Source organism: Prionailurus bengalensis, chromosome D4 (assembly GCF_016509475.1).
Source record: "Prionailurus bengalensis isolate Pbe53 chromosome D4, Fcat_Pben_1.1_paternal_pri, whole genome shotgun sequence".
Taxonomy (NCBI): Eukaryota; Metazoa; Chordata; class Mammalia; order Carnivora; family Felidae; genus Prionailurus; species Prionailurus bengalensis.
Window position 1 is genome coordinate 72333351 of NC_057359.1, and position 13806 is coordinate 72347156.

Sequence of the window (13806 nt, forward strand, 5' to 3'; positions counted from 1 at the left end):
TATCCTTGTGAAACTTAATGTCACATTTCAATTTCCTCATCCTACCCTTTCCCCATTCAACCACTCTCAACTAAGTTATGGAACTTCTGTGTTGCAGCCCTTGTGAGATGATAGTCACAGAATTTAATTGGTTGAGGAAGTTAGTGTTGGCTTTAGTTGTAGAAATAGTTTCTAAAAATAATCCAGGAACATATGTATCCATTAATTCTGAACATTTGGGGTAAGTCGATAACTGATTTCTTCTTCTGAATGATTTTTCTTTTATTACAATGTGGGATTATCTCAAGAGCTCTTGTTTTTGCTTTTTCCACAAATTATGCCCTTGAGGTATTTAAATTCGTCAAGGAGAAAACTACTTTGATTCTTACTATAAAATGAGGAACTCCAAATGTAAGAGATTGTTTTTATTACTTTTTCAAAATTTTATTTACTAATTATAAAAGTACTGTTAGCTGTGTAAATCGAAAATTTGTAAAGTGGAGGAAAAGTGTTAAGCACCTGCAGTCTAAAGGAAAATTTGGATCTCACGGCATTTCATTTGCCTTTTATTTTTTAAATTTTTAAATATTTATTTATTTTTGAGAGACAGAGTGTGAGTGGGGGAGGGGCAGAGAACGAGGGAGACCCAGAACTCTGAGCAGATTCCAGGCTCCGAGTTGTCAGCACAGAGCCCAATGCGGGGCTCAAACCCACCAACCAGGAGATCATGACCTAAGCTGAAGTCGGATGCTTAACTGACTGAGCCACCAGGCGCCCCAATTTCGTTTGATTTTTAAAAGACCAAGAGCAATGGCCCATGTTCCACAAGAAACTGAAGTGAAACCACTGACCTCCCACCAATCTGAGTGTGAACAGACAAGTCGCTTGTGTGCCCAAGGAGGCCTGTAGTCCTGAAACGAACATTTGTGTGACTGCCAGGCCCAGCAAACTTTACTATTTGCTTTTTGTCGAGTGTGAACACTGTTTTAGAGAAATATGTCTGGTTTCATCCTGGACCTAAATTTTTCCTCCTGATTTGATTTGGAACATTATAGGTGATTCTAGAAAAAAAAAAAAGAACATGGTCAGAAATTTAATTTTGGACACGTGCAAGAAAATTTCTTGTTCTGGTACTTGTTCTAAATTTCTAGGTTTAAATTTTGGTGAGACTGTTACTATGTTAATTGTCCTGAAAGATGTCTGTGCTTTACGTGTCTTATCAATTCACTTATTTTGATATTTATTCTTGGGGGGGGGGGGGAATGGAAAAGCCATGTAATTCATTTTCCGCAAATTGAGCACTCGGTGGCAGCAAAGAAGGCATTTAGGGAGAGATTTAGCTGTAGCAGGAAGATTCAGCAAAATAGCTTTACTTTAGTAAATCCTTGCCATATGAAGAGTTTTTTAGTTAAATGATCAGAATTCTTACCAGAGTGAGGGTGTGGTCATTGTGGTGGGTTTTTTGCTTCTTTTGCAAATACACAATTGGTTTAAAATGTTACAAGTCCAGTGCCATGTTTAGACTCTTTCTTACCAGTGGTGTAGCTCTCCTTAAGAAGAATTGTTTTCTAACTGGATAGTCTTCTAAACAAAGAATTAGAAGACAGAAAATCGAATCCGTTATCAAAAGACCAAGCACAACATATGTTAGTGAAACTTCCAAATCTGCAAGATTAGGAATTTACCAAGTAAACTTGGAAAACAGTATAAACAAACTATTTCTTGAAAATAGAGATACATATAACTCAACTTGTCCAGTCTTTGAATTCAGAGCTGTGTTCTTACGAAACATTTCCTTCTTAGCATCTATCTTTTACTCAGAAGTTACCCTAAAGACAAATGCATTAACTTGTAAGTGTATTATTAATCGTTCCATGCCAGAGACTGTTCTAGGCATTTGGGGTCTAAATCTCTTCTTGTCATAGAAAATTTATATTCTGTAATCCAAATACCCTCATAAAATTTTTCTTTAAAAATGATATGTAGTTATTTATAGACAATTGAAGATATTCCTACCTGATATGCAATGTAATTGATTAATATCATTAAAAAGTTTTCTATTTTGGGGTGCCTGGGTGGCTCAGTCGGTTAGGCGGCCGACTTCGGCTCAGGTCACGATCTCGCTGTCCGTGAGTTCGAGCCCCGCGTCGGGCTCTGTGCTGACAGCTCAGAGCCTGGAGCCTGTTTCAGATTCTGTGTCTCCCTCTCTCTGACCCTCCCCCGTTCATGCTCTGTCTCTCTCTGTCTCAAAGATAAACGTTAAAAACATTTTTTTAAAAAGTTTTCTATTTTAAGAAAATGTTTTGTCTTGTTTGCTATAGTTCAAAATTTATATTCCTAATGTCTACAGGGCTGAATCAGTGAGCCCTTTTTTCTTATGTCATTTATCTACCTAAATTTAATGCTATATATGCATCTGAACATAGCATACGTGATTATTGCCATTTCAGACATTCACTTCTTGAATATCAAAGGGCTGGATCCCAGGTTGTGGATTTCCTACACCTCTCTTGTTCTCAGCCTTTTAGTCATTGTACTGTTTGAAAAGGAAATTACTAAGGAGTTGTTGGAGACTAATCTTCTCATCTAAATTACTCTGGGTTTTAGGTGTGCCTGGTTGTTTCAACTGAGTGTCCGTCTCAGGTCATGATCCTAGGGTTGTGGGATCGAGCCCTGTGTTGGGCTTTGCGCTGAGTGTGGAACGTGCTTAGGATTCTCTATTTCTGTCTTTCTCTCTCTGCCCCTCTCCCCCGTTCACACTCTCAATAAAATAAAATAAGATAAAATAAAGAGATATGAAAAGTTTATTAAAAATAAATAAATAAATTGCTCTGGTGTTTATTTCTAGATTCATACTGCCCATTTATACTGGAATTCACTGTATTGTATAGCTGTTTCAGATTTATAAAGTAAGCGTTTTCTTGAAATATTTTTAATAAATGCTATATTTTTGAACATATATACTTACATTTGATCCTTTAGATAGTGTAAAAATATACAAAAAAATTTTTTTTGTTTATTTTTGAGAGAGAGAAAGAGAGCACAAACGGGGGAGGGGCAGAGAGAGAGAGGGAGACACAGGATCCGAAGCAGGCTCCAGGCTCCGAGCTGTCAGCATAGGGCCCGACATGGGATTCAAATCCCCCAAACCGTGAGATCATGACCTGAGCCAAAGTCAGACGCTTAACCTGCCGAGCCATCCAGGCACCCCTAAAAAATTTTTTTTGTATTAGCTAAGAAAGCTTTCAACCAACTTAATATGCTTTGTTTTGCCGGTTACAGTGTAGTTGGAGTGATTTAATTATTCCAATACAGAGATTCCTAGCAAATAAAATGTTTGATCAAACTGAAGACACAGAGGTGGTTAGCAGAGCTGAAAAATCAAGATTCCTGGTAACATTTAATACCTTAGAACATACTTGGAATGCTACCTCCTATTTGGTATAATTTTCAATATTAGAAACAAGCAAAAGCATAAGTTAAGTCGTGTGTTTAAATAAAAGTCTGAACATTTTTTAGATAATGTGAATTGAGTTTTATTTGCACTCTGGCTAATCAGGAGATGTTTGGTTTTCATTTGAAATTAAAAGGCATAATCAATAAAAATGGAAACTTTAAATCTTACATTTGAATAAAGGTAAAACTCTGTCTCCTTTGAATACTTTTCTAGAGCTGTATTTTGCAAAGTTTTCTCTTGCTAGGGAAGAAAGCAAAGACTAACTTTTTTTATTATATTTTATGGAATTGTATCATTTATGGACATTTCCTTTCACTTGTATTTGCTCATACCTGCAAAACAGCATAAATTATAAAAGCATTAAAGAAACTGAGGTGTTGGGGAAAACTAGGCATTCTTACAGCAAGGCTGGCTGAGCAGCTCATTTTAGGAGGGAAGCTAATTGTAACTTTTACCCTTTGGAAAGTCACTTAATCTTTCTGATCTTCATTGTTAAGGTCGATGCCTTTTGGCTAGTTCAGTGGAACATTGTTTTGAGAGTCAGGTTGGGAAGAGGACTGGTGCTTTACAGGATTTAGGAGTCAACCCTTTGGAAAATTCAAGGGCGTGGACAGGAGTGGTGTCCTTCCCATTCTCAGATTTTTATCTGGTCCCTGAAGGCTAGGTAGCTATAAAGTTGGTTTCAATACCTCCTGAGTGGCAATTTTGGTCAGTCATCATTAAAGGTAGCTAGTTGATAGAATGTATAATAATAATAGGTACAAAGTATGAGAAAACTATACATTGTTTTCCCAGAGTCTACTTAACTATTGAGAAAACTTTTTTTTTTTCCACCTGAAAAAAAAAATCTTATTACCTTCTTCATTGACCTTAGTTAGTCCTGGCCCTTCTCATACTCAGCCCCTAATTTCCATATTGCCAGTTTTTGCTGAGTTTCCCTTTACCTGAGCTGGTTCCTGTATGTTAGATACTTAAAAAGCTATGTCCTTAGCTCTTTGTATTTTTTTTTTTAAACACATAGCTTTGTTTTTTCGGGGACACAGCTAACCTCCCTCCTTTGCTTAAAAATGTCCATCCCATTTTAGAAAGAGAATTGGTAGGATATTTGTCACTGACTGAGTCAGCATGAATTTAGCAGCACTTAAAAAAAAAAGTTACTACTAAGAATACTTATCCCACAAAATAATAAAGTAGCATCTTTGTATGTGAAAGCAAACACTTTTTTAAAAAAAAAATGTAGTAGTTTATTAAATGGTAATTTAAAGGTTTAGCTCCAGATTTTTTAAACTTAGTTACATGTCCGAACTGCCCCCAGAGATTCTAATTCAAAAGTAAGAGTGGGGCCCAGTATTCTCTTTGAATAAATGTCCCAGGGTAACCGACACAGCCAGTCAAATGTGAAGAAATGACTTCCCTAATGTCCTATCAAAGAGTAAACATCCTATCAAAGAGTAAACGTAGCACTGAGCAAAATAAAACCCTGGATATTTTCATTGTTAGAAGGCTAATCATGCTTCTCAGGATGATAGACTTTCAACCAAATTCTATTTTATTTCAAAAAATTATTATACAGCAAAAATCTAATAGCACTTCGTCCTTTTCATGGGAAGAGTTTGGAAAAACTCTTTACGTTGATCATTCTGGGATTTGATACATACTTTACGGCACCTTCATGAAATAGTAAGTTCAGAGACAGAGCTTCTAGAGAACAGGGAGATGTTTCATGATGAAGGCCACAGAGAAGCTTGAGATCCAGTTTAATTCAGGCCATGCCTGTCTGGGAATGGCAAGACTTCCAACTGTGGGGGTTGCCAGTCTCTTCATTACCTCTGCTGCTTGCAAATCAGCCCCTGTTCTGGAGAAGCTGCTCTCAATTAAAGCAACACTTGATGTCATAAGTATTTGCATCGTTATGAGTACTCTCTTAACTTTTAAATGCTGTGTGTACAACGGCTTCTTTTTCCTAATGCTTTTTATCAATCAGTAAATACCAATAATGTGCTTATTTTTGTAAAAGAGGTTTAATCTCCGTAAAATGTGTTCTTTGACTAGTATGAAGTACTCCTTTGTGTACAAGATCACGATGATCCAGCCATTGATGTATGTAAGAAGCTTCTTGGAAAATACCCAAATGTTGATGCTAGATTGTTTATTGGTAGGTAACAAATAAATTCTACCATAACCCTTTTGCTTTAATAGTATTAAGTGTCAGTAATCCTTGCATTAAACTATAGATTAAGCTGTTGGCCACCCACTGACGTTATTGGGATGTTTGCTTTCTGCGTGTTTGTTAGAGTAGGGAAAGGTGTTTCTAGCCTTTCGAGAGAACTTAAGTTATAAAAACACAGGGTGGTGGTGGTGGTCGTGGTTGTTTTTCCATATCTGGGATTAACAAAATAACCAAAAAAAAACCACCCCAAGTTATGTTTTTCTCAGACACGAGAATCTGTTATTTTTGTTTCTTTACTATTTTCAACCTGTGGGCCTTCTTATATCTCATTCACTGTAGTTGGGAGTGAGCAATAGAATTTACTTTTATTATATTGCAAAAAGAATATTTTTCAAAAGCCTGCAGGCTTATTCTAAAGACTTGTAGAGAGATATTTGCCATTAAACATTGATTCATACTTAACTATTGATGCAATAATTTAAGCATCAAACTGAAACTAATGTATTTTCAAAGACAAATTCATTCTCTTTTTGAGAATGAACAATTTTTTCTAAATATGAATAATAAGGAATGCAAAACACATTAAAGTATGTTTGTTTCTGTTATTACGTATGAAGGTACTTTTCACTTCTCCCTACCATGTATCTGTATAATAGAATATATTTTCAGTGTTGGATGAATCTTTCATAGTTGTATCTTTAAATTTTTAGGTGGCAAAAAGGTTGGCATTAACCCTAAAATTAATAATTTAATGCCAGGATATGAAGTTGCAAAGTATGATCTGATATGGATCTGTGATAGTGGAATAAGAGGTGAGCTGCTTTTTATTTGTTTTACAGAACTATTCATTTGATGATAAAATGCCAAAAGCATTCTAAAAATACATGCATCAATCCTTTTTGTTTGCCTAATAAAGTAATTCATTTCATCATTATTTCATGGTAAAATGTCAAGTTATACTTATTTGGAATTTTTTTTAATGCTACTCTAGAATGTTACATCTGTAGAATTGTTTTTGTTTTGAAGAGAAAATTCCAACTATTAAAAAAAGAATAGTCACGGTCTACCATACAATCCTTTACACAAGATTTTTCATAGTTGTAAGTTTTCCCGAGTTCATGTAATAACTTGTCTTTTACTTTAATCTGTTTGTGGCACCAATACTGTCTCACACAAAGGGACAGAAATTAATAAGTGAATATTTTACCGAAATACAAACATGGCTTTTAATTGGTTTTAGGAGGAAAATATACTGAAATCATAATTTGCGTGTTTGCATTTTTAAACATTTATATTCTAATTACCGTAAGTTTCTCAAGCTCAGTATTTGGGGTTGGGTGATTGTTGTTGAGGCTGCCCTATGGGATGGTTAGCAAGCATCCCTGGCCTCTCCACACTAGATGCCAGTAGCACCTCTTTCTCAGTAGTGACAACCAAAAATGTCCCTAGACGTTGCTAAGTGTCCCCTGCAGGGCAGCAGTTGGGAACCACTGTTGTAGAATATGTGTATTTAAGGCCCAAATACACTTTTATACAATAGGTTTGTTCATAGCTTTTGTATTTTTGAAGGAAATAAAAATACAAAGTCATGGAAAAAGGTAGGAGGTATTTGCTATTTGAAGAGGGGACAGTGATTTAAATTTTTTTTATTAGCTTGAAACAGATGTGAAAATTAATAGAAGTGTGACATGCCTAATTAATCAGGCTTATTATGAGTCTTGTCAGTTCATGGACAGAGAGACTACGTTCATTCTTCGTGTTTGCTACCTTAAATTATTTTCTATCGTACATTTGTTTTGTTTTCATAATGTATGTTCATCTCTCGGTCAAGTATAATCTCATTCAATTCCCATTAGCAGTTTTATGACATAGGATATCTCATATCCTCCAAGAAAGTGGAGGCTCATCTCCTGTAGTTAGAGAGTGCAGGAAACCAGCGTAAGAACTGAGGTCCTTTCAGCTCTGCTCCTGTAACTTTTCCATTAGGAACACATTGTCCACATTCTAGTTGGGAGGTTCTGAAATAGGGGGAGTACCATTTTCAAGGTATATCCTAGCTCTGGTACCTATTAGCCTGAAAGTGTGTAGAGTAAATTAGCTTATCATAAAGTATGCCTTTTTGAAATTTTGTATTCTACCTAGAAAAGTGATTGAGAATGATTTTATTAGATCCAGATGTAAAAAAGAACTTTATAACAGCTCACAAAATACATTTCACATTGGTGGGCATTTTACTAAAAAGGATTGTTTTTTTCTCTTTCCCTCACCACCTGTTTGTCTTTTTTATTGTAGTAATTCCAGACACACTTACTGACATGGTTAACCAAATGACAGAGAAAGTGGGCCTGGTTCATGGGCTGCCCTATGTAGCAGACAGACAGGGCTTTGCTGCTACATTAGAACAGGTAAGTATGGTTGTCATAGATAATATTGTCGCATCCCTGATCTTCCAGAAACTTGAGATTATTCTGAGAGTTGGGATGGACTACGTGAAGTTAACTGTAATTAAGTCTGTTTTAACCTGCTAAGTACTGGCATCCTCAAGATGAGAGTAGCTGTTTTAGTAGTGAAGAAATTCTTGGGCCCCTGGAATCACTCACAGCCGCGCTCTGGCGGTGAATGAATGTGCACAGGAAATATCTTGTGGTCTCATTACCAGCTGAACACAGTATATTGTTTCCTTCTGGTCCTTGCTTTCAGTTCTAGAGTTTGGTTCTAGGCTTACATAAAAGCACATGACATATAGTTCTTTCAGAAATCTAATCTGAAAATAATTTTTTTTTTTAAGATTTTAAGTATTAATCTCTACACCCAAAGTGGGGCTCAAACTCACAACCCTGAGATCAAGAGTCACATGCTTTTCCAACTGAGCCAGCTGGGCACCCCAAGAATCTTTTTTAAATATCAGAGTATTTCAAATACACACAACAAAGGAAAACTGTTGTTATAAAATTATAAGTTATTACAATTATAAGTTATTATAAAATCCATTTGATTTCCTTTTAAAATGGATTTCTAAAAATTACTGGAGAGGGGTGCCTGGGTGGTTCAGTTGGTTAAGCGTCCGACTTCGGCTCAGGTCATGATCTTGCAGTTTGTGGGTTCGAGCCCTGCGTCAGGCTCTGGGCTGACAGAGCTCATAGCCTGGAGCCTGCTTTGGATTCTGTGTCTCCCTCTCTCTGTCCCTTCCCTACTCACACTCTCTCTCTGTCTCAAAAATAAATAAACATTGAAAAAAAATGTTTTTAATTACTGGACAAACTTATTTTGTGGTTTCCATTTTTTTCTCTTCACCCTATAATAGAATTATATAAACTATAAATTGTGGGAAAATGTAAGAAGCAAAAAAAAAAGCCATAACCCTACCAACTAGAGGAAGTTTCTATTTTTTTCCTATATTGAGGTGGTACTCTAAAAACAATTCATATATGATTTTTGTCACTTCATCAGCTTTTCTCCCTATCCTTAATAATTTTTAACATTTAATTAAAAATTTTTTTTTAACATTTATTTATTTTTGAGACAGAGAGAGACAGAGCATGAACAGGGTAGGGGCAGAGAGAGAGGGAGACACAGAATTGGAAACAGGCTCCAGGCTCTGAGCCGTCAGCACAGAGCCCGACGTGGGGCTCGAACTCACAAACTACGAGATCATGACCTGAGCCAAAGTCCGCCGCTTAACCGACGGAGCCACCCAGGTGCCGCAACATTTAATTTTTTTAAGTTTATTTATTTTGAGAGAGACAGAGACAGCACATGAGCAGAGAAGAGTCAGAGAGGGAGAGAGAGAGAGAGCTTATCCCACGCAGGCTCCATGCTGTCAGTGCAGAGCCCAACGCAGGGCTTGAACCTACAAACCATGAGATCGTGACCTGATGAAACCAAGAGTCAGACACTTAACTGACTGAGCCATCTAGGCGCCTCATGAGTAATTTTTTATAAAAGTGATTTTTGTTGACTGTATCATAGTCTATCATCCTATCCTAGACCTGACTTAACCATTCCTGTGCTGTTAAACATTTAGGAAGAATGTTTTCACGTCATAAGGGAAGGACATATGGTTGCAATCTTTTAAACACGTCAACTTGCTTTTAAGTGTATCTGCACTTGTATGATTTTGAATTGCAGTCTTGTGATTACTACAGATCTTAGGGGGTAAAGGTACATTGTGTGTGGAATTTAACCTTTGGCACTTTGAGCCATGACCTCTCAATACTGCCCATGAATAGATTTGTCCTATTGCAAGTCTTTAAATATCAGAGTTTTTGTTTAGTAAGAGAAACTCTGAGTAGTTACTTTAAAATAAAATACTTAAAAAAATTTTTTTTAGTATTTATTTTTGAGAGAGAGTGTGAGAGAGCGTGCGAGTGGGGGAGGGGCAGAGAGAGAGGGACAGAGGATCCAAAGTAGGCTCTGTACTGACAGCAGAGAGCCCGATGCCAGGGCCTGAACTCAGGAACCGTGAGACCGTGACCTGATCGGAAGTTGGACACTTAACCGACTAAGCCACCCAAGCACCCCAAAAATAAAACTTTTTATTCTTACATGCCACATCATACTTTTGTTTTACAAATATCCAAGTTGATTTATAATGGCAGTGGTAAGCATCTCCCAGATCACACAAATCAGTGACTTAGGTTAAATGTAATCCTTAAAGGCCCCTTTGCCATACTTAGAGTGAATGGAAATAGAGGGATTGTTCCAGTCTGTAAAGAAATCCTGGGAGCCTTTGATGGAGTCCCTATTTCCACCTCATTCCTAAAGCCTCACTTAATAACTGCTTAAGAAATTAAGATGTGTGCTTCTGGTCTTCAGCGTTTGGTTCAGTTCAGCCCCATAAACCACAACTTCACTACAGTCTGGATGTTGAGCAGGCAGCAAGAATCCTATTATTTGTCACCACCCCTGCCAATTCTCTTGTTCCATGCTGTGTGTATGTAACTGCTGCCATTGGGAAAAATCACCTTTCTCTATTTCAAGCTAGTTAGGAAAGGCAGCATATCTAAGATGTAAACAAAAGGGTTTTATGTCTAATAATTAGGATGATGACCATTTTATTCTACCACTAATTTAGCAACTTGCATAGCTCATGACTTCAAAGCATATCTAGGGAAAGGGGGAGTAAAATGGAAGACAGAATCTCAGTATCTTCCCTGTTTGTGAAAGATACATTGAAAGATAGCATTGGGCAAATCAGGAAGAAGCTCAGTGACTCGGGGGCAGGAAGCAGCCAGCTCTGCAAAAAAGGGTACAAAAAAGGAATTTAGAAACAGGATTGTCCTGTAGGTTGATATACCTACAGGTGAGTATTTGAGTATTTGTGTGTTATGTATGCATGTGTGAGTACACACATAAACACACGTGCATACGCATACACATATATGCAAATACATAACACCTTTATGTGTAGGGGTGTGTGTGTGCAGTTACACATATTTAAAGTACAATATGCATTATATATTATAAAATATAAAATATTAATGAATATTTTATATGTGTTTGAGTCCTATTTTTACCTGACTTATATCCAAATTAGGTTTTATTTGGATGAATCTTTAGGGAAGACAGTATTTATTTGGGAATACAATATATACTTTTCCCTCCTAGAAGTATATTTTCTTCGTAATGGTAATAATAGGAATAGTCAACCAAACAAGAAATTACTGATTGCCTGCTACATGAAAACACTGTTTTATAAAAATTTTTATTCAGGTAGTTTATGTAAGAATACTAAGATAGTCATACCTAAAGGATATTCTTTCGGAAAAAAAAAAGTTTATACATACCATACTTTTAACATAACATCCTAATTACACACATATGTTTTTGCTTTTGTTTCGGCAGGTATATTTTGGAACTTCTCATCCAAGGTCCTATATCTCTGCCAACGTAACTGGCTTCAAATGTGTGACAGGAATGTCTTGTTTAATGAGAAAGGATGTGTTAGATCAAGCAGGAGGGCTTATAGCTTTTGCTCAATACATTGCTGAGGATTACTTTATGGCCAAAGCCATAGCTGACCGGTAAGCAAACTAAATCACATTAGGCTGTAGTATTTTTAGTACCTGACTTCTGTTGGTTTATTGTATTTGTTAAAGTCTTGGATTAAGGGGCTATTTTATTTTAGTTTTTGCTAGTGAGTACAGAATAGGTCAATATTTTTTAAGAAAGTAATTCCTGTTCCTAGATATTGTTATGAAAGAAATATGTGAATAAATGATTGTTCTACATTCTTTAATGTGATTTGACATAATGAAAAGGAAGCTTCTCTGTGATTATAAATTTTCATTATTATGGATGTAAATTTCTATGTGTTTTAGAAGAATTAAAAATGTTAGTGCAGTCATAAGCTAGCAGGTGATTTAAATTTAAAGATTTACAAAATTTAAAGAATATGATTCCACATTTTGGAATTTCTCAGTAGATTATTTGATGCTCTGCTAAAAAGCCACTTAACGATTCATATGACTGGCTTAACATTTTCTCTGTCACAAAATTGTTTGCTTTTAAAGGGGTTCATTGCCTCATGTGATAATTTACTAAAGATAGGATTTTAAAAATTGGTATGTTTTAAAAATTCATGATGCTATTCATGTGGCTCATAGTTTCATAGCGTTTCCAATGCGATGTATATATAATACCACTTTTGTTTGCATTTCATGTTGAATATCCACACACACATCACACATATTCCCCATCCCACCCCACCCCACTCCACCCCCCACTGCCCGCCATTTGATTTGGTGGGTTTTTTTGGTTTTGGTTTTGGTTAGTAGTGATCAGAGACTAAACTATTAATTTTTTTTAACGTTTATTTATTTTTGAGACAGAGAGAGACAGAGCATGAACAGGGGAGGGTCAGAGAGAGAGGGAGACACAATCTGAAACAGGCTCCAGGCTCTGAGCTGTCAGCACAGAGCCTGACGCGGGGCTCTGACTCACGGACCGTGGGATCATGACCTGAGCCAAAGTCAGACGCTTAACCGACTGACCCACCTAGGTGACGCGAGACTAAACTATTAAATACGAACCCACTCCACTTGGTACTTTGAGAACATCTGTATTATAAGTTTTTTAAACTGTAAACTGAGAGGTTGTAGCTCCTTCCAGTTCTAGATGGTACGGTCATAGTCTGTGTATTTGCTAAAACATCCAGGAGTACGATACACCCTAAGGGTGCTGATCCTGAGAACTAGGCTCACCCTGAACACCAACAGTTCTTAACTCCTTACAGTGATGAGTAAGTAAATGCATAACCAGTCATGCCTGCAGGTGTTCATCATCACAGTTCACTTTATAATTGTCTTAATTTTCAGAGGTTGGAGGTTTGCGATGTCCACTCAGGTTGCAATGCAAAACTCTGGCTCTTACTCAATTTCCCAATTTCAATCCAGAATGATCAGGTAAATCAGTTGGCTTTCTTCTTTTTATACATGGTTAAAAGAAAAAGGGGGGAGAGAGTAATTTTTACATGGTCTAACTTGATATTTAAAATATCTAAAAGTCAAATTTTTGTTTAGTTCCAGAAAAGAGAGGTTAGCATCTTTGTTAAAATAAATTTAATGTCTAAATATATTTTCTTGCTGTGTAATCCTGAATGCATTCAGTAAAGAGATGTTGAGACTTTGCTATCTTTAATGTGCTGTTCTCTATTTTCTTTCTACACTGTGAATTTTATAATCTTTACTCATTAGAGTGTAGGCCATACAAATGAATTTATAGATTTTTTTCTTTAATGTACTAAGTAAAAATAGAAAAGTGATTCTTAAATACTCTTTAAAGAGACAAGGGCTTTTATGTAACAAGCTAAAGAGCTGATCATTTTGGGGGGCAGGGAATTGATTAGTCTTGTAACCAGGCTGTTTTAAAGAAAAGGTTTTTTTTGTTTTTTGTTTTTTTTTTAGGTGGACCAAATTGCGAATTAACATGCTTCCTGCTACAATAATTTGTGAGCCAATTTCAGAGTGCTTTGTTGCCAGTTTAATTATTGGATGGGCAGCCCACCATGTATTCAGATGGGATATTATGGTATTTTTCATGTGTCATTGCCTGGCATGGTTTATATTTGACTACATTCAACTCAGGGGTGTCCAGGTATGTGGATAGGCATGAAAAGGTTGGCAGTCATTTGGTGGAACTAAAACTGGTTTAATTTAGAAAAGCTTGAAATTTATCCAACCCATTCTTCAGCTTCCCATTG

General features: G+C 36.4%; 1 protein-coding gene across 1 annotated transcript in view; it reads left to right on the forward strand.

Moving 5' to 3' along the window:
- The window catches only part of UGCG (UDP-glucose ceramide glucosyltransferase), a 38436-nt gene that overhangs the window by 21837 nt on the left and 2793 nt on the right, over positions 1 to 13806 (forward strand). Inside the window, exons 3-8 of the mRNA XM_043565907.1 lie at positions 5489 to 5591; positions 6317 to 6418; positions 7899 to 8011; positions 11451 to 11629; positions 12923 to 13009; positions 13511 to 13700. Coding sequence (XP_043421842.1) covers positions 5489 to 5591; positions 6317 to 6418; positions 7899 to 8011; positions 11451 to 11629; positions 12923 to 13009; positions 13511 to 13700 — 774 coding nt within the window. The remainder of the gene's footprint in view (positions 1 to 5488; positions 5592 to 6316; positions 6419 to 7898; positions 8012 to 11450; positions 11630 to 12922; positions 13010 to 13510; positions 13701 to 13806) is intronic.